Source organism: Labeo rohita, chromosome 3 (genome assembly GCF_022985175.1).
Source record: "Labeo rohita strain BAU-BD-2019 chromosome 3, IGBB_LRoh.1.0, whole genome shotgun sequence".
NCBI lineage: Eukaryota > Metazoa > Chordata > Actinopteri > Cypriniformes > Cyprinidae > Labeo > Labeo rohita.
Window position 1 is genome coordinate 6,597,551 of NC_066871.1, and position 21,037 is coordinate 6,618,587.

Genomic DNA, 21,037 nt, shown 5'->3' on the forward strand with positions numbered 1-21,037 from the left:
TTTTCAAGTCGTTCGTTCATCTTATGGGGCTGTCACATGGTGCTGGTTTTGCTAAAATTAACGAAATGACTCGAAAAAAAGATTTGTTCATTTTGCTGAACGAGACTCAAAGGTCCGAGTCGGTAAATTGATCCGAACTTCCCATCACTACTACGAATCACGACTAAGTTCATCGTCTGTGTACTCCGGCTAAAAAAGGTAGAGAATGGCAACATGTTCGACACGTTGTACCTATTTGTTTGTAAACAGCGTTTGACTTACTTGCACTTTCTTAGTCTTTGCGCATTCATTTTGTAAACACTGGCTCTGTAGTTCCGCCTACGTTCGGCATGATTCAATAGTACGAAACGTTGTGAACGCACATCCCAGAGCCTGTGCTACACAAGCTTTTGTGCTTAAAAAGTATACACATTTTTATTTTCCGAAAAAAATGACTGATCGTTTCGCTAGATAAGACCCTTCTTCCTCGGCTGGGATCATTTAGAGCCCTTTGAAGCTGCATTTAAACATTTACATTTTGGAAGTTCAAAATCTGGGGCACAATGGAAGTCCATTATATGAAGAAAAATCCTGAAATGTTTTCCTCAAAAACCATAATTTCTTTACGACTGAAGACAGAAAGACATGAACATCTTGGATGACAAGGGGGTTAGTAAATTATTTGTGAATTGTTGTTCTGGAAGTGGACTTCTCCTTCTCCTTTAAATTGTAAAGATCTTGAGCTTTCGTTAATGTGTGTGTCCGTGGCAGCTTGACAAAGTTCGCTGTTTCGCCATGGGAAAAGTTGTTGTTATAACTCATAAGCCATACAATGTCCAACCTGCCCCAAACTTCAGATATTTGATTAGACATTTGAGTCCTGGCCTGAATATATCTAAAGGCTAATATTCCGTTATAATCATACCACCTAATGGCAACAGGAAATGACTTGTTTTACACTAACTTTCACATACAATGTCCAATGTGCACCAAACTTCACATTTAGTAAGAATCATGACCTGAACACATCTAAAGGCCAATATTCAGTTATAACCATAGTGCCACCTGTTGGAGACAGGATATGTCATGCTTTACACTAACTCAAACATACCACGTTCAATCTGCACCAAACTTAATATGTTTGATAAAAGTCCTGCCTGAAGACATCTACATGCCAATATCCAGTTATAGTGCCACCAGCTGGCAGCAGGAAGTTTGGCACATATAATTGACTTTGACGTATTCCTCTCATATACCGTTTCAAATGCATATTGCTCACCGTTCACTGCTTGCGGTGAGCCCGGGTGCGAGGGCCCTTTCAACACTGCTTGCAGCTTTAATTTTAGATTAATAATAAAAAAATATATATACTACTTATTTGTAAAAATATTACCACATTGGTACAAAAAGACTAATATTTATTCAGATATAAAACGATCAAGGTTAGTTATCAAAAAGTTACAAAATGAACAAATCCATAGCTCCTTTCCTTTTCAAAGTATCCGATAACTAGACACAAGAACACATTTCAGTGTTTAAACAATTACATATTGCCTGTAATCAATGGAAATTACTATAGGAGACTGTTTAGTGTTGGTGAGCATATTTATTTATAGTCATAATATTGCACATGTAAACAAACAACCTTTACTATCAGCATTTAATGTACTTCGACTTTTTCCCAAGTTTTTAAAATGTATTTTATAACAACAGATAACAAGGATATTCTATAACAACCTAGACAGAAGTGTTATACTAAAACTAACCAGACAATATTCAGTAGATATTTATTTCTATTCTAACACCGGTGTGTTCTAAGAGCAATTTTGAAGGCGTAGCTTTTACCACAGTGTGAGCAGCTATATGGCTTTTCTCCAGTGTGGCTTCGGATATGTACATTAAGAGAGGATTTTTGAGAAAAGCTCTTTCCGCACTCCATGCACGCGTACGGCCTCTCACCGGAATGTGTGCGCTCGTGAGTTGTGAGATATGTTTTCTGCGCAAACCGCTTACCACAGACTGAACAGACGTAAGGTTTTTCTCCAGAGTGTTTTCGCATGTGTCTAGTCATATGGCTTAAATACTCGAAGGTTTTTCCACAGAACACACACTTGAATTTCTTCTTTGCTGTAACTGTCTCATCGAAATTCAGATTATTAGGAATAAATCCAACATCAGGGCTCAGATGTGATTCTGTTATGCTGTCTCCAAGTGTAGCTCCATCAAGAGGTTGTTCTTCAGCTTGTGTCTGGTGTACATTCGATTGGACTTGGTCATCTGAAGGTACCGTGTATGTAATAAAATCATCAGAGCTTTGGGCGACACAACTTTCATTACTGGTCACTGCAGGTCCTGTAATTCAACAAATGACACATAAACATCTGAATATAATAAAGAGTTAAAGATATAGTTCACCCAAAAATGAACATTTGCTGTTAATTTACTCACACTCTGGCCATCCAAGATGTAGGGGACTTTTTTTGTCATCAGTAGAACAGTAAAGAAGTATCCTTGGTGATTCATTAAATGCAAGTCAATGGCTAGCGTCACTTTGAGAGTTAAAAAAGACATAAAAAACAAAAACCTGTGGCTCCTGACAATATATTGAGATCTTATGAAGCAAAACAATTGATCTGTGCAAGAAATTCATTTTGCCCATTCATTCAAGTGTTCGGTTCATGTATGCACATATCACCAGCTCCTCAGTTCGGTGACTGTTGGAAGAGCTGTAGTGCTGAATAAGTTGGCAAAAACCGGCATCACATAATCATATATGCTGGTATTTTAGCTCGATTATTGTCAGGTACATCCGAAAGTGAGTTTCGGTTAAGTTGTTCATCTACACTGCTCGAGTCGAGAACTGTTTAAAAAGATTCAGTCAGATTTGATGAACTGGTTCAAATGAATGATTTGTTCGCCAACCAAACATCACTCCAGACCATGTGCCTCTGCTATGGATTTCAGGTAATAATATTCTAAATAATGTTCAGTTTCTTGCACAGGCCAATTGTTTTGCTTCATAAGATCTTAATTTATCATCATGAGCCACGATTTTGTTGTCGGATATGCGTTTTTTGACTCTCAAGTGACGGTAGCCATTTTATGAATCACCAAGGACGATGGTTTCATCTAAAAATCTTCTTTACTGTTCTACTGAAGAGAAATTTGGAGTAAACATCACAGTTATGTCAATGCAGCTGTGCGTGCATTGTGGTACCGGAAAAACCCTGGTAACAAGCAGTGTTGGGGAAAGTTACTTTTAAAAGTAATGCATTACAATATTGAGTTACTCCCTAAAAAGTAACTTATTATGTTACTTAGTTACTTTTTATGGAAAGTACTGTGTTACTTTACTTTTGCGTTACTTTTTAAATCTGGGCAGGGCTTGCTTGTTTGTTTTTTTTTAATATAAAAAGTTCTATTTTTGGCACCTGTAAAAGCCTTTTCACACCAAAAGCCTCAGGCTTTGAGAAACGTACATTCATGTCTGTACAGTAGACCGCAGAAGAAAAATGTCAACTCTTTAGCAGTAAAAAAAAGGAAAACAAATGTTAGATTATCTTGAGTAATTTTTGCTTATTAGTATGGTTGAATTGGATCATCGAAGGTCGGCAGCAAAGACATCGGTTAATGAAATGGGATTAAATGCATAAAGGATATTTGTGTTATTTAACATATTTAATTATTGCATGTTTGCTTCATATTCTGAGTTTTCTGAATTTCACTGTTTTTATTCATTTTGAGGAATACTGAATCTGTTTTTTGAGTGAGATGAATTAATGCATGTTCACATTTATTCTAGAACTAACATCTTATTCCAGATTTCTCTCAATATGGGGACAGGAGAACTGTTAATCAATAAATGGGGAGAAAAATAACTGGCGTTACTTATTTGAAAAAAGTAACTCAGATATTTTCTTGTCAGTTAAAAAGTAATGCGTTACTTTACTAGTTACTTGAAAAAAGTAATAATATTACGTAACTCGCATTATGCGTTACCCCCAACACTGGTAACAAGTGGAAGGAAATGGGTAAAATCCATGGAATAAGAGAAAAAAGTATTGTTGTGACTTTAGATGTGAGAATCGGAATGCAAATCATTTTTACAGAATATAAAATTTTACAGAATTTTACATTTACCTACTATATCTCACAATTCCGGCTTTTTGTCTCGCAAATGCAAGTTGTTATCTTGCATTTTGGACTTTATAACTCAGTCTAACTCAGCAATTATGAGTTTGTCAATTGTGAGGAAAAAAAGTCAGAAGTGTGGGATATAAACTCATGATTCTGAGCCGAGGGGAAAAGAGAGAATAACGAGTTGATTGTTTTTAACAGAATTGTGAGGTATAATCTCAGAATTGCGAGAATAAAGTCAGAATTTTGAAATATAAACTCAAATTTAACCTTTGTTATTCTTTTAGTCCATGACTTCCATAGACTCCGCCCACAAAAACATCATCACTGTTTGCACCAATTGTGTTTTAACAGCACATTTTTATTTTCAGGTGAACTATCCCTTTAACAGTAGCTGTTTTCAAGTTCTTTTTCCACAAACCTCTCAAACTGCTGCTTCCATCTTCCTCGGGTTTATTTTCCCCAATGCCACCGTCATCCTTCAGCGTCTCCTCATTAATCATAATCACATCTGGTTCTTCATCCAGCAAATTTATTGGCTAAATTTATTGACAATACAGAGGGAGTTAGTAAGTTGTATTCTGACAAAAAACGTAAGCAGTATGTGAGACCAACCTCATCTGTGTGGTTAACTGAAGATTCTAGGTGTGTGTCGTCCTTCTGACCAGCGCTTGTCTCCTCGTGTCTCCAGAGGTTCATGCACCATTCCTTTCCAAAGACATTGTCAATTGTGGGCTGGCGTTCGGTGTCTGTTGAACATGTGGGCAATAGTTAGGCCAAACCACTTCTATTAAAACACATGTAATTCTCAAGAAACAGTGCATTTTGTGCCAGCATTTTTAACAAATTCCAATTGAGGAGGTTAAAGCTGAGCTGAAAAACTGATTATAGCCTGATTATAGTCAATAAAATCATACACATCACCTTGTGAAACATTAGTGCATTGCTCTAAAATGTGATTCTGCTTACATGTGATTTCATTAGAATAATTGCATCAGCCTAAAGAACTTAACATTTCCATTTTTACAAATGGTCCTCAATTGTAGAATGGCGGACCATATGAGCACCATCTCAGATAAAGTTCATTAACACATCACAACTGTTATAAGATGAGCAAATACATTTATATTTGGTGTGGTAAATTGCAACTGTTTTGTAAAAGGTTTCAATATTCTGTTCTTTTATTGCATGCATTGTTACAACTCTGTTCCTGGGGTTGAAGTTCAGGGGGGGAAATGACAAATAAATATGAGCAATTATAATTACATCACACCAAATACTTATACATATATTTTTAAATATATGGGCCATTCTATAGAACTAGTCCAAGGTCAAAGCTGGGAACGGCTTGAAAAAGTTGTATGTTTACAAATTGTATAACATCCAAAGTAAACATTTGTAGTAATTGTGCAGTTAATTCTCAAACTGTATTTTAATTTTTGTCCTCTCCCCAAATTAGTTACTACCGAAACACAGTAATTATAATTTAATTAGAAGGGTTATACTGACCTATTAAGATTTTGCTTACATCTACATTGTAAATATATATATATTTTTTGCCATTTTCCTATTTTTATTTTTTTTTTAGAGGTAACTCAAAAACAATTACATTTTTAACAATATTTCAAGTGTAATATACAAGATTTAATGTATTTTGAATCCAATTTTTCATGAGTTATCATTTTTTATGAGAAAGTTAAAGATGCATTAGTTTGACTGTATATTGAATCATAACATCTTATCTGATAATTCAGTATATGTTAATCCCATGTTTTGGTAGCAACAACATCGCATTATAGAATTTTAAGCTGCATACTAAAACACTACTAAAACTAAAATACTAAACATTTGCAAAACCGTACTAAAATTTTGTTTATTTCCCCCAAATATGAGCATTATGTGTTCCCTTTTGTCACTACGGAAACAATGATGTTTTGGTCATGACTTATGGTAGTGACAATTTTATGTGATAACACCCAAAAAATCAAAAATGTGACAATTTTAGATACTTTTGAAGCGAGCTAAAACATGCTAATCAGTACATGGTTAGCTAGCACAGTTCTGAACAGTTGTGCACATATAAAAACTAAATGTTGTGGAAAGGAACAGGAAAGGAAAGGGCGTGACGTGTGGGCAAGTATGGTGACCCATATTCGGAATTTGTGCTCTCTCACACACACACACCGTGAACACACACCCAGAACAGTGGGCAGCCATATTGCTATCACTGCGGCGCCCGGGGAGCAGTTGGGGGTTCGGTGCTTTGCTCAAGTGACTCACCTCAGTCGTGGTATTGAGGGTGGAGAGAGCACTGGTTATTCACTCCCACCACCTTCAATCCCTGCCGGACCTGGGACTCGAACCCGCAACCTTTCGGTTACAAGCCACGGCTGCCCCCATACGGAATAACTCCCAAAAAAGTGTGTTTGATTGCAGAAAAAAGTTGGTCGGTAGTGATGTTTCTTAAAGGACTAAAACTGTACACTGTTTCGGTAGTGACATGGAAATGCGGGACACTTTTTTTTTTACATGTTTCATAATTCACAAAGACAATATAACATAAATGTTTTTTTGTTTTTTACATTTTAAAATATTTTTTAAAAATACTTTTAAAAACAACAATGGAAAAAAATACAAAATTTATTTCAATATCATTTTCGTAAGTTGACATTTAGGGTTTATCAACAGATAATAGAAGGATAATAAAAGATTTTAATATTTAAATGCTTTTTTAATGTGTTTTTTTTGGTTGTGGGACAGCAGTTTGCACCAGTTCTGTAGGGCTGTCAAACGATTAATCGCAATTAATCGCATACAAAATAAACGGGTTTTTTTTGGTGAGTTTGCCTAATATATGTGTGTGTACTATATGTAATTTTTTATGTATATATAAATACAAAAACATTCATGCAATTTAAGAAGTTGATTCATTTAAGAAATATTTACAAGTATATATATTTATTATAAGTTTTATATAATTTATATTATATATACCTACAATATTTTGTACATAAATAGCATATTTAATTTAAATATATGCATTACTTTGTATTTATATATACATAATAATTACATACGGTACACATATATTAGGCAAACTCAGACTTTTATTTTGTATGTGTGACAGCCCATACAAGTTGGTGATTAGAGCTTGACTACACCATGTGTTGTGTGTAAACATGTATGTAATGAAACAGGCCTAAAACTGAGAGAGGAGAAACTTTTCTTTTGTATGAACTCAAAGACAAAAAGATTTCTATTGTATTTTTTGTATTTGTACAAAAAAAAAAAATCACACGCAATTTTGCGAAGAGATACACTAACAGGACTAAAGTTAAAGACAATTTTAGTATTTCCTCAGAAAAATGTAAAAATGTCAGAAATTGAAGAAAGCATGATATTTAAAACAAACAAAAAAAAAAATGCTATTTATTCTTCCAGAATCTCAGAATGTAAATGGTGACGAAAAGTTATCTTCCAAAGTTTGTGCATTACAACCTATAAAATAATGTTCACTAATCTGTAATTTATATCAGTAGTAATTCTCAGGAACAGACACAGTTTCCTAAAAATGACTTGACTTGACTAAAACCAGTTTGCACAAGACATCAGCAACAGTCCCTCAAGTTATTCAAGGGCACAAAGATTATCCTTTGTGGGGTATAAACACACAGCGTTCAGTTGGCCAGCTCAGGTCTTTAATTAGCCTGCACATCCTCATGTGACCATTTATCTCTGCATTTAATTCACAGCAGCAACACCCGTTTTATAAATCACCTGTAAGTCCCGAATGACTGAATGGAGCCTCTGTCCCGTTCATCTCTCCAGCGCTTTTCCGTGCAGACTGAAGTTCGTTCTCCAGAAAATGACATTTCTTTTTCAGAGATTCGTTTTCGCTTGTACGTCGTGTAATCTCTAATCGCAACAACAAAGAATTCTCCTCGAAAAGTTTGCTTATTTCAGCAACAGCGGTTCTCGCCATAATTTCCATTATGGATGTTAGCTGCGTCTGAAAATCAGCAGCATTCATGTCTGTCGCTTACGATAAGCTTTAAAATGTTTGGAGAAATGTAGGCTCCACTGTACTCTTAATATAGCTGTTTTTTGGCAGTCACTGTCCCTATATTCGGCACAATCTTTCTGTAGAAACAAACCATAAATAGCGTTTGGCTGAAAGGAATCATGGGATGAATTACCGTAAAACACCGTATAGAAAACACAGAAAAATGCAACTGTATTCAGAATAATATTGATCAGGGAAATTAAATAAAAAATAAAATAAAATTTGCTGTTGGAATGATGCAAGAATATCAAAATTGTTTTTTTCTCTCAGTAAAAACATCTGTTATATACACTCTGAAAAAACCATAATATGCTGGTGTTTAATGCAATAAATAAATAAATACACTACCAGTCAAGTTTTTATTACTTTTTTTAATGAAGCCTCTTCTGCTGACCAAGCTGTATTTATTTGAGCCATATCACAGCAAAAACAGTAACATTTTGAAATATTTTTTACTATGTAAAATAACTGTTTTCTATTTAAATATATTTTAAAATGTAATTTATTCCTATGATTTTAAAGAATTTTTAGCATCATTATTCCAGTCACATGATCCTTCAGAAATCATTCTAATATTCTGATTTTGCTCAAAAAATGCTATTATTACTATATTATTACTGTTACTATTATTACCATGTTGAAAACAACAAAGCAGAATTTTTCAGGTTTCTCTGATGAATAGAAAGTCCAGAAAAAACAGCATTTATCTGAAATAGAAATCTTTTGTAACATTATAAATGTCTTTATCATCACTTTTAATCAACTTAAAGCATCCTTGTCAAATAAAAGTATTAATTTCTATAATTTACAAAACCTTTAATTTCAGATAAATGCTGATATTTGGATCTTTCTATTCATCGAAAAATCCTGACAAAAATGTATTCAACTGTTTGAAATATTGATAATAATAATAATAATAATAAGAAGAAATGATTCTTGAACAGCAAATCACCTTTTTAGAAGGATCATGTGGCACTGAAGACCGGAGTAATGATGCTAAAAAATTTAGCTTTGATTGCAGGAATAAATTATATTTTAAAATATATTCAAATAGAAAGCAGTTATTTTAAATAATAAAAATATTTCACAACATGACAGATTTTGCTGTATTTTCGATCAAATAAATGCAGGCTTGGTGAGCAGAAAATAATTCCTTAAAAACCTTAAAAATCTTCCTGTTCAAAAACTTTTGACTGGTAGTGTAAATCAATAAATCAATCAATAAATAAATAAATAAGAACAAGTTTCACTGTTTTTAGACATGATTTTGTATTTAGTGTCAATCTGATGCCACATGAATCAAACTTTTTATTAAACCTTACATTTTTTAAAATCATCTCTGTGATCATAAGAGTGCAAATCAATGCAGTTCGAAACTAATATCAGCACATTTACTCAAGTATATTGTTATTAACTAATGTTGGTGCAAGTCTGACATGACAGGTGTTTGTTAAGATTAAATTTGGTGGTGAACCCTTTCCCACATTTTGTACAGGTGTAGGGTTTTTCTCCAGTGTGACTTCGCAGATGCATGTCTAGAGTGCATTTCTGAATAAAGCCTTTTCCACAGAGCGAACATCGATATGGCTTCTCTCCGGTATGAGTGCGCTGATGGGTGTACAGGTGTCCTTTCTGAATGTACCTCTTCCCACAAAGCGTGCACCTGTACGGCTTCTCACCTGTGTGACTTCGCTGATGTATTGTAAGTTGACTAAAACACCTGAACCTCTTTGAACAGTAGGAGCAAACAAAACGCTTGTCTCCTGAAATAGTGTTGAGACTTGATGTTCTTGATGCACTTAAACTTTGTGTGTGACTGAAAGAAGTGTTTGGTTCACCGTTTGGCATGGTCTGGTTCACTGTTATTGTTCCAGGTGAGGTGTTTCGGTTCAGTTCTGGTGATTCTGCTTTAGATGGGACTCTTGTGGTTGCGTTTTCTCTATTTCCTCTTTTAACACAAGGAACAGATTTGTGAACATCCTTGATGGGTGACAGGCTCACAGCTTCACCACACTGGGTTCCTGTGGTTAAGTGAAAGTAATGTCAGTGGAAGGAAGTTAGAAATTATTTATAAGCACTGGCAATTAAAGGAGAAGTCCACTTCCAGAACAACAATTTAACAATAATTTACTCACCCCCTTGTCATCCAAGATGTTCATGTCTTTCTGTTTTCAGTCGTAAAGAAATTATGATTTTTGAGGAAAACATTTCAGGATTTTTCTCCATATAATGGACTTCAATTGTGCAATGTGACTTCAATTCTTTAATGTGACTCGGGAAGAACGAGTCGTCTCGGGGAGTGATTCGTTCAATCACGCATGCACAACATCCTATTAGGTTCTGTACTGGAATTAGTTCACCTGTTTCGAGTCTTCGGGTTTTTTGAGTCGTTCGTTCATCTTATGGGGCTGTCACGTGATGAATGAACGACTCAAACCCGAAAACTTGTCAGATAAGAGGTGAAGTGAGCTAATCATAGACTGAAGACCCAGGTAAACAATGAATTAATCTTTTCTGTTTCTTACAGCATTAAAGTTTTGTCTTGTTTGTAGTGTGATCAACGTTTGTGTAGCAGTAGATGTGTTAGGGAAGTAACAGGTAACATTTTAATTACATTTTGCTAAAATGAATGAAATGACTCGAAAAAAGATTCATTCATTTTACTGAACGAGACTCAAGGGTCCGAGTCGGTAAAATGATCCGAACTTCCCATCACTACTACGAATCACATCTAAGTTCATCGTCTGTGTACTCAAAAAGGTAGAGAATGGCAAAAAACTCCATCTTATTTTCTCCTACAACTTCAAAATCGTCTGACATCGTTGTACCTTTGTTTGTAAACAGCGTTTGACTTACTTGCACTTTCTTAGTTTTTGTGCATTCGCTTTGTAAACATTGGGTCTGTAGTTCCGCGTGACCTTCCGTCATGATTCAATAGTACGTAGCGTTGTGAACGTGCATCCCAGAGCCTGTGCTACATGAGCTTTTGTGCTTAAAAAGTATACACATTTTTATTTTTCAAAAAAAATGACAGATCGTTTCGCTAGATAAGACCCTTCTTCCTCGGCTGGGATCATTTAAAGCCCTTTGAAGCTGCATTTAAACTACATTTTGGAAGTTCAAAATCGGGGCACAATTGAAGTCCATTATATGGACAAAAATCCTGAAATGTTTTCCTAAAAAAACACAATTTCTTCACGACTGAAGACAGAAAGACATGAACATCTTGGATGACAAGGGGGTGAGTACATTATTTGTAAATTGTTGTTCTGGAAGTGGAGTTCTTCTTTAAAATGCAACAGTTAGTTTTGGACTTACCTACTTGACTGTTGTCTTGACCAATCGAAACATCTACTTCCTGTTGCTCCTGCTTTACCATACTAATTGGCTGGTTTACATCACACTTCTGCTGTGGACTGTCCTTTGACATTGTGACATCACATTATATCTTATATTTGTATGATATATACATTTTCAACAGCGCTTTTGCTTACAAATATTTAAAGACAATTAATATGAATATTTACATAAGGAAGAGAACTTACTTGGTGTTGGTGAATTACTACTGGGACGTCTCCTGATGGGCCTTTACGCCTGTTCAAATGATTGTGTATCGCTTCTTGGCCACATTCACTAATAAAATAATAATAAAAAGGGTTATAAACCAATGGTCAAAAGTTTTGAATAATTAATATTTTTTAAAGTCTCTTATGCTCACATAGGCTGCATTTACTCAAACAAAAATACAGAAAAAACAGTCATATTGTGAAAGATTATTAAAATTTAAAATGTGTCTTTTCTATTTGAATATATTTACAAATATAATTTATTCCTCTAATACAAAGCTGAATTTTCAGCATCATTACTCCAGTCTTCAGTGTCCCATTATACTCTAATATGATGATTTGCTGCTCAAATAACATCATAAATGTCTTTGCTATCATTTTTGATTAATTTAATGCATGAAAATGCATCACTGTTTCCACAAAACCATGAAGCAGCACAGCTGTTTTCAACATTTCTAATAATAATAAATGTTTCTTGGGAAGCAAATCAGAATATTAGAATGCTTTCTGAAGGAAAACAGAAAACATTTATCACAAATTGTAATAATATTTTACAATTTTACAGTTTTTGTTATATTTTTTTATCAAATAAATGCAGCCTTGGTGATAATAAAAGACATCTTTAAAATACATTAAAAAATTGTGACTATTCATAATGGTCGTGTATAAATTGGTTACTGGACTTCACTGTAGAAATAATTCAGCAAGGTTGCATATATGGGCCATTCTACAAAATTGGTCCAACTGCTGTCCCACAACCAAAAAACACATTTAAAAAGCATTTAAGTAGTTAAATCTTATTTACTAAGATCTTTTATTATCTATTGAAACCCACAATAATATTTAAAATATCAGTAAGTTTAATATATATAAAAATATATATCTGATGTACTTTAGGAGATTGTAAATTATGAAACGTTAAGTAAAAGTGTCCCGCATTTTCATGGCACTACCGAAACAGTGTATGTTTTAGTCCACTGACTGCATTTATGATCAGGAAATATTTATGTGTCACTCTCTCTCATAGCTACATGGTGAGTAGATAGGCCCCATCATTTTGAGGTAAATGTGTTCAAAAGTCTAAAAATAAATAAATAAATAAATAAATAACAACATTTTATAACTGTTCAGAACTGTGTTAGCTAATCATGTGCTGATTAGCATTCAGAGCTAGGTTCAAAAGTATCTGAAACAGTCACAACTGAAACATTTGGTGGAGTTTCAGTAGTGGCATCTTTGTTTTTTGGGGGTGTTATCCCATAAAATTGTCACTACTGTAACAGTCACGACCAAAACTTGTCACTATTGTTTCGGTAGTGATAAAAGGCAAACAAAACACAATTTTAGTACAGTTATGCACATTTTTTTTTGTATTTTAGTATGTTTTAGTATGCGAGTTAAAATTCAAAACATTACTGTCACTACCGAAAACGTGCAGTCACGTCAAAAATAAAGTATACTGAATTATCAACAAAAAAAAATATATGTTATGATAGTGTTTGGTTTAATGTATATTCAAACTAATGAATCCTTAAGTTTGAAATCAGTACCAACTTTTTGCCTTTAACAAAGAATACAACAAATCTCATAAATCACACTAAATATTGTTTAAAATGTAATTGTTATTGATTTACCTCTGCAAAAATTGTAATGAAATAGCAAAAAAACGTATATTTACAATGTAGATGCAAGCAAAATCTTAACAGGTCAATATAACACTTTTTATTAAATGATACAGTATATTACTGTGTTTCACTAGTCTAGTGACAAATTTGGGGAGAGGACAAATATTCCAAAACCCAGATAGCACACGTACGTCTGCAAGATGTCTGTTAAAGATCTCTTGATCTGGAAAGCACCTGCTGTGTACAAACGTCTGACAGACGTCTGTAAGATGTCAGTTTAACATACTTTCTAAATCATAAACATCTTGAAGACATCTAATAGATGTCAATTGACATCTGATAGGAAACGTCCAATAGACGCATTGCAGATGAGCAAACTACGTAAAAAATACGTCTTGCAGACGTAAATGCAAACGTCAAATAGACGTCTCCGAGATGTACGTGAGCTATCAGGGTAACTTTCTGAAAATGCAATATAAGAATTAAGTTACTGCACAATTAATAGAAATGTGTGTTTTGGATATTATACAATTTGCATACATACAATTTTTTTAGGAAAAAGACTTTTCCCAAGACGTTTCCAACTCTGACTTTGCACTAGTTCTGCAGAATGGCCCATATATGTCATATGACTGCAAAGTAGAGAGGCGACATATATTATCTTAAATAAACAGTTGGTTGCATATATGTCTTATAAAGTATAAGCAATACCATCGTAACTAAACACCAAAACAAAAGTGTAACTACCTCTTAACACACGTGAAAGTCTCTGTGAGTGTTTGTCCAGTGTTTGTCCACGGCTGGACCTCCATCAGCCTCAGTCTCTTCCTCAGAGCGCTAATCTCACTGCGGCTGCGGGACACCTCCGACAACAACACTTCACACTCCACATCCACCAGTTTGCTTATCTCTAATACAGCTGTTTGCACAAGTGTTTCCATGATGGAAGCTAACTGAGTCTGAAAAGAGGAGAGAGTGGACAACATCTCCCAATATCTCCACAAACTATCGAAAGGAAGTCACAAAGTTTTTTGTACAGATATTCAGAATCAACTGCTATTTATATACTTCAGGTACTTGTGGAATTTAACATAATAACACAAAATAAAAATTTTCTACAATCTTCATCTTAAAGCAACGGTCCCCTTTCCTACTAACTCTTGTACGTGTAGTTCGGTTAATCATTTATCCAAGTATAACGCACAAGCGCCATCTATTGAAATGGAGACGTTTGAAAAGTCTTCACATTCACAAAACCAGACTAATACGCTGTAAATCTAATTTTCGATTATTTACTGCTGGTATAACGAATTTTTGCTTCCGTGGATAAAATGTTTAGGCTCCCAAAACATATAATAGTCTTAAAGTGTCACATATACTGCAATTTCCTGCGTATTGTGATAATACAATATAATAAATAAGTTCACTGCATATTGTAATATGCGTACTTTGATACTCCAAACTAAAACTAATCGACAAGATCGAATTTAAGACTCCAAAGCCCCGAAATCCACTAAATATTTTAAAAACGGGCTTAAATCAAGTGAGCACTACATTACCCAGAATGCAACAAGAGGCAACGTTCGCTGCGATTGGACGTTGGTCAGATCGCATGAGGGGCACGCAAAGGAAACCTTACTACTAAAAAAAAAACATTCCAAGGTAAGTGTCAGTTAATGTAGTCTTTTCTACATCAATGTGAAATTGTAAAAGCACGAAGCATCATTTTGACGTGTTAATACTGCTAGAGTTATCGGTATGCGTTTAGTGCACTTGTGTACAATGGCTCACGTTTTGGTTAAGTGCTTCCTTAATTCATTTAACTTCATTAAACCTGCACTGCACAATCAAATATTATTACAAACAAGTGTTATTGCAAATGGCAGTTAGCTTATTGTTTTTTCTGGTCATGCTAATACTGATGCATGTATTGAGTTCTGCTGTATCAGTTGACTTTAGCATTGCTTAATATCTGACCTGACTGGCATAATCATTGCCTCTCTTTCAGAGAGTGATGTCTGGACGAAGAGTGGTGGTTTTCCCCTCAGTGGCCGAGCTTGGACCCTCTCTGGCCCAGCTGGTGTCCTCTCGAGCAGAGAAAGCTCTCAGCACAGGTGGAAGCTTCTCTCTGGGCCTTTCAGGAGGGAGCTTAGTGTCCATCCTTGGTAAGGAGCTGCCTGCTGTCCCAAGCCTGGACTGCAGCAAATGGCTCATCGGGTTCTGCGATGAGAGACTTGTTCCTTTCAGTGATCCTGAGAGCACTTATGGATTATATAAGGTAACTCAAAGCATGTTAGAAAGAGTGGCAGTCTTTTACTTTTACTACAAAACCTGTAGAGGTAATCAAGTTGTTTATAGTTTTCATTAAAATTAAACTTTATTCTCATCATAAGATGTAGATGTAGCTAAGTTTGTTTTTTCCCCGGTGCCAATAGCCTGTTGCACAATGGGCGTCCCGAGTTCGAATCCCGGCTAGAGGACCTTTCCCGATCTCTCTCCCACTTCACTTCCTGTCAGTTCTGATTTGTCATATCCTGATAAAGGCAAAAATGGCATCAAAAAAAAAAGTTTGTTTTTTCATCAGAAGAAATTTAAAATTACATAACTTGCTCACCAGTGGATCCTCTGCAGTGAATGGGTGCCGTCATAAAAAGTGTCCAAACAGCTGATAAAAACATCACAATAATCCACACCACTCCAGTCCATCATTTAACATAATTTAGTCCTCTAACCATAATATTGCTTTCTCCAGTAAAAAAAGTCATCTCATCTGAATCAGGAGAGAAATATGCACAGATCAAGCATAAGCAAAAACTGTCCAAAATAGTTTAAAACAAATATGTCGGTGGATTTTATTGTGAGAGGACAATAGAGGATGGATTATTCCACTCAGGGAAGTATTATTATGGATATTAAAAGATCAAATTTCAGTATATACCTTACTGATGATACATACTACATATAGTACTAAATATATATACATATACATACAATATATGGGTCATTCCAGCTGGAATCATCAAATTTTGGAAAAGTTCCCCACCTGACCTCCTCAGATTTGTCTGAAAAAAATCTATGTGATGGGTAATATGCCCAATAGATCATATACAAAATTTCAGATCTCTACTGTGCATACTTTTTTCACAAAAAATGTGTAAAAAGGTTTGTTTTTTACCCCGTTTTGGCATCACTGTCTGAGTGACCATGTTCAGACTGAAATATCTCCAGAACTATTTGTGCCAGGTCCATGAAATTTTCTGGGCTAAGAGTCTTAGTACAGAACTGCATGAATTACAACTCACAGCATTGTTACTGAATTTACACCTGAATGCTGGCCCTCTACTTTTCTTTGAAACTATTACTTTAAGGGTTTTCAGATGTCCATAGAAACCTCAATGTTCAATATATAAGCATCAAACTTACTAAATGGTCTGATATGTACCATGTCTTTCACATCCTTTGATATCAGACAATAGAGTCTGATGGATGTTGAGATATTAAGGTCCAAAAATGGAAAAAAAACTGATTTACACCAATGTTCAGAGCACTATTTCCCATGAATGACACCAGGTGTGAACATAAAACTTGTTTTTTTGAAAGAGCATATTGTTATTGATAAAATATAAAAAAATTGGGATGGGGTTTTGCCTCATTTTTCTGTAATGATTTTTTTAAAACTCAGAGTTTCGTCACTGATCCTATTGTTCACTTTTGCTATTCAACTTGGTATGGGCATTTCAACAGAATTTATTAATGTTCCACTTATACAAAAAATACAAAATACAAAAAACGTACTTCCAGACATGAGTCACTTTAATAATGTATACCACCAACACAAATAAATGGGCCATGGGGATGCAAAAAAAGCACTTGAATGTCTTGCTCTGTGTCAGAGACGTCTCTGATGATACCAACCCACCATTGTCGGTCATACACACAAGTAACATATTGTCCTGGGGCCATATCTGTGATGTGAAGGCCTTGTTCAACTGGGTCAACCTCAAAGTTGACATGGAATCCTGGTGTTCCTGATACTCGACTGACCTCAAAATTGATCATTGTTGACTGATTGACTGATTGATTGATTGATGCTAGATCTCATACCACCTGAATATTATTATTTCTAATCAATATTGCCCTGCTTTCTCAATGAAAATGGATGTATTATTCACTGGATTGGGTGGAACATCAGGATTAGGTACTTATGTTGCATTCCATTGAATGTCGGTAGTCGGTGAATCCGAGTTAGTTCTCCCGATGTCCGTCGTAAATGCGTTCCATTGTAACAGTTGGCAAAAATATGGATGCCTATGGATAGGCATCCACATTCCAACCGACTCGGTCTGCACTGAACTGGCCCGAGTGTGTGTTTCGGAACCCCAACTTAAGTGGCTGTTCCATTGTACTTTCCCGAGGTGGAGGTCGGATTTCCCCGAGTCCTGAGCACAATGGAATGCTGCATTATAGCATTAATTTAGGCATATGAGTTCAAAATAGCTGGTACTACAGTAGTTGTGAATGTCACACAACAATGATTTTTTTAAAAATTATTACAGAAAAATGAGGCAAAACCCCATCCCAATTTTTTTTATATTTTATCAAAAAGAACATGCTCTTTTAAAAAAAAAAAGTTTCATGTTCACACCTGGTGTCATTCATGGGAAATATTGCTCTGAACATTGGTGTAAATGAGTTTTTTTCAATTTTTGGACCTTAATATCTCAACACCCATAAGACTCTATTGTCTGATGTCAAAGGATGTGAAAGACATGGTACATATCAGACCATTTACCAAGTTTGATGCTTATACATTGAAGATTGAGGTTTCTATGGACATCTGAAAACCCTTAAAGTAATAGTTTCAAAGAAAAGTAGAGGGTCGGCATTCAGGTGTAAATTCAGTAACAATGCTGTGAGTTGTAATTCATGCAGTTCTGGACTAAGACTCTTAGCCCAGAAAATTTCATGGACCTGGCACAAATAGTTCTGGAGATATTTTAGTCTGAACATGGTCACTCAGACAGTGATGCCAGAACGGGGTAAAAAACAAACTTTTTTACAGATTTTTTGTGAAAAAAGTACGCACAGTAGAGATCTGAAATTTTGTATATAATCTATTGGGCATATTACCCATCACATAGATTTTTTTCAGAAAAATCTGAGGGGGTCAGGTGGGGACCATTTGATGATTCCAGCTGGAATGACCCATATACAGGCAAGCAAATGACATACTAAGCATTTTTTATAATGGCTTTCTATAGAAAAATGCTACATACAACTTAACATTGCATTCATATTCTTGATGCATCTGTTTGCTTTATATTGTATGCATAATTAGTTAGGTTTGTACTGAAGTTTGGTCTTTTAATATCACTGTATTTAGTACAAACCTGGTAAAAGCATAATAAGGCCTTGTTTTGCTTTCTAGGTGGGCGTTTCTATAAGGATGTGCTCATGTCATGTGAAAACTATGATTACTGATGGCTTTTTATCTCCTACAGAATCAACTGTTTGAGAAAATCAACATTCCAGAAGATAGGATTTTGGCTATAGATCCTTCTTTACCTGTGAAAGAATGTGCTGATGATTATGCTGGCAAACTGAGCAAGGTGCGATTCCATTTTTTTTAGACAGATTAGATTTGGTTACTTATTTGATTTTTTTTTTTTTTTTTTTTTTTTTTTTTTTTTTTTTTTGTAATTCATAACCCTTAATAGAATTTTGTCATTGTAGGCTTTTAACACGGGGGAAATTCCAGTTTTCGACATGCTGTTACTGGGAATGGGACCAGATGGACACACCTGCTCTCTCTTTCCAGATCATCCTTTATTACAGGTTTCAGATGAATTCATAATAAAGCACCAATATAACATCTACTTTTAGTTTAGCATGTATCCCACTTATTACATAATCCTATTGATTCTCCTATTGACCTCTTATCTGTTTTGAAATTAATTTGTGTTTAAGTATTTTATTGGCTTTTTTATTTTTTAAAGGTGATAGTTCCAAACCCATAAGACCTCGTTTGTCTTTGGAACACAAATTTAGATATTTTTGATGAAATCTGAGAGCTTTCTTTCATGGAGGATCATGGATTTCATCAAAAATATCTTAATTTGTGTTCGAAGATGAACAAAGGTCTTACGGGTTTGGAATGACATGAAGGTGAGAATTTTTTATATTTGGGTGAACTATCCCTTTTAAGTTTCACTTTGTTTTGGGAAATGTGAATTTGTAGGAAACCCAGAGAACAGTGGCGCCCATCTCTGATTCCCCCAAACCACCGCCTCAGCGTGTCACTATGACATTACCGACGGTTAACGCTGCTCAGTGTGTAGTGTTTGTGTCAACTGGGGGCAGCAAAGCTCCTGTACTCAAGGTTAGCACTTTCTGTTGTGTATATCTATAATTGTAAATGTTACATTTTTACTTTATTAGTTTGATTTTCTGACTGTTTCAGTTGTGATTCTGTATTTTCTGTACTTTTGTAGCAAGTATTGGAGGGTGGAGAAGGCCCTGCACTTCCAGCAGCTTTGGTCGCACCTAGACAGGGAGAACTCTTCTGGTTAGTGGATGAACCAGCAGCTGCCTCTCTCACATCTCAGATGGAGAGGCCAGGTCCTGGGGCAAAACTCTGAATTTAGAGACAGAACTGAGACAGAACTTGTAGAAACACTGTCAGGTATTCCAATGGAGTCCTTAAAAGCCCTATGTTTGCAAAGATTTTTTCTTCACAGCACTTCCGAAAATTATCATTATAATGATAATTATTACTGCAATTATCGTTATGACTGTGAATGAAGCTTTCAGAAAATGGAAACCAAAATGGTTGAATGAATACATCTTATATATATATATATATATATATATACACACAGTAGTCAACATTTGAAGTGGATCAGAAAAGTTCATCAAAATTGCCCTAAGACAAGAATAGGTATTTCTTTGAAAGGTTTTGATCCACTTCAAATGTTGACTACCATATGTATATATATATATATATATATATACATACACACATAAACACGGTTTACTAATACTATGTTACCATAGCTTTATTATAATAACAATGACTGTATTTTGTTGAAATAACATGATTACCTTGGTACATTTTTGTTAGATTGCCAAAAAAATGTAATAAAATTGTACAAGTTTAACATCCATTCTGTGCTTTTCCATTTTGGTTCTGTTTCATGCATTTTGTCTTATGAAGGCCTGTTTTCACCATGAGATAAATAAATAAATAAATAATTGCAACTTTTTATCTCACAGTTCAGACATTTTCTTGCAATTCTAAGAAAAAAAATCAGAACTGTGAGATTTAAACTCAGAATTCCAAGATATACACTTAGAATGTTTGACATTTGTTCTCACAATTCTGAGTTTACATCTCACAGTTCTTTTTTTTTCCACAATGGAATAAAGAATAATATTATTGTTACCACTTATCTTAATTCAGATTTTTTTTTCTTGAAATTGAAAGTTTATATGTCATATTTCCAACTGTGCGCCTCATAACTGTGAGAAAAAAAATTACTGAATTGTGAGCTATAAACTCAGAATTGCAAGAAAAATCTGAAATGTGACACAAAATTCATAATTTAGAAAAAGTAAATAAAATAACGACTGGTGAAATAATATATTTTACAATAAAATACTATTTCAGT

General features: G+C 34.8%; 3 protein-coding genes across 4 annotated transcripts; 1 reads left to right on the forward strand and 2 right to left on the reverse strand.

The window, feature by feature from the left end:
* Positions 1–1,589: 1,589 nt before the first annotated feature.
* LOC127163223 (oocyte zinc finger protein XlCOF22-like) lies at positions 1,590–8,610 on the reverse strand. Its single transcript, XM_051106342.1, has 4 exons — positions 7,894–8,610; positions 4,732–4,865; positions 4,538–4,655; positions 1,590–2,331 (listed from the first exon to the last, which is right to left on the reverse strand). The coding sequence occupies exons 1-4, from the start codon at positions 8,144–8,146 to the stop codon at positions 1,778–1,780; spliced, it is 1,059 nt and encodes a 352-aa protein (XP_050962299.1). The 5' UTR covers positions 8,147–8,610; the 3' UTR covers positions 1,590–1,777.
* Positions 8,611–9,332: 722 nt separating this feature from the next.
* LOC127163224 (zinc finger protein 81) lies at positions 9,333–14,620 on the reverse strand. Of its 2 annotated transcripts, none has more exons than XM_051106344.1 (4): positions 14,118–14,620; positions 11,725–11,812; positions 11,502–11,600; positions 9,333–10,200 (listed from the first exon to the last, which is right to left on the reverse strand). In XM_051106344.1, the coding sequence occupies exons 1-4, from the start codon at positions 14,354–14,356 to the stop codon at positions 10,177–10,179; spliced, it is 450 nt and encodes a 149-aa protein (XP_050962301.1). In that variant the 5' UTR covers positions 14,357–14,620; the 3' UTR covers positions 9,333–10,176. The 2 variants fall into 2 exon arrangements, with proteins under 2 accessions (XP_050962301.1, XP_050962300.1); XM_051106343.1 differs by having other exon boundaries at positions 9,335–10,200; positions 11,498–11,600; positions 14,118–14,614.
* Positions 14,621–14,927: 307 nt separating this feature from the next.
* On the forward strand, positions 14,928–20,533 carry pgls (6-phosphogluconolactonase). The gene is made up of 6 exons (XM_051106348.1): positions 14,928–15,032; positions 15,379–15,648; positions 18,872–18,979; positions 19,104–19,205; positions 19,609–19,749; positions 19,862–20,533. The coding sequence occupies exons 2-6, from the start codon at positions 15,385–15,387 to the stop codon at positions 20,006–20,008; spliced, it is 762 nt and encodes a 253-aa protein (XP_050962305.1). The 5' UTR covers positions 14,928–15,032; positions 15,379–15,384; the 3' UTR covers positions 20,009–20,533.
* Positions 20,534–21,037: the final 504 nt, after the last annotated feature.

Bases quoted from the DNA above. Each gene is read 5' to 3' on its own strand.
- pgls (XM_051106348.1), top strand. From the start codon at position 15,385: ATGTCTGGACGAAGAGTGGTGGTTTTCCCCTCAGTGGCCGAGCTTGGA. The intron at 15,649-18,871 runs GTAACTCAAAGC...TATCTCCTACAG, and splicing joins GCACTTATGGATTATATAAG to AATCAACTGTTTGAGAAAAT. The intron at 19,750-19,861 runs GTTAGCACTTTC...GTACTTTTGTAG, and splicing joins GCAAAGCTCCTGTACTCAAG to CAAGTATTGGAGGGTGGAGA.
- LOC127163224 (XM_051106343.1), bottom strand. From the start codon at position 14,356: ATGTTGTCCACTCTCTCCTCTTTTCAGACTCAGTTAGCTTCCATCATG. The intron at 11,813-14,117 runs GTAGTTACACTT...TTATTTTATTAG, and splicing joins ACTTTCACGTGTGTTAAGAG to TGAATGTGGCCAAGAAGCGA. The intron at 10,201-11,497 runs GTAAGTCCAAAA...ACTTAACCACAG, and splicing joins TCAAGACAACAGTCAAGTAG to GAACCCAGTGTGGTGAAGCT.
- LOC127163223 (XM_051106342.1), bottom strand. From the start codon at position 8,146: ATGAATGCTGCTGATTTTCAGACGCAGCTAACATCCATAATGGAAATT. The intron at 4,656-4,731 runs GTTGGTCTCACA...CAATAAATTTAG, and splicing joins CAGTTAACCACACAGATGAG to CCAATAAATTTGCTGGATGA. The intron at 2,332-4,537 runs GTTTGTGGAAAA...GTTGAATTACAG, and splicing joins TGGAAGCAGCAGTTTGAGAG to GACCTGCAGTGACCAGTAAT.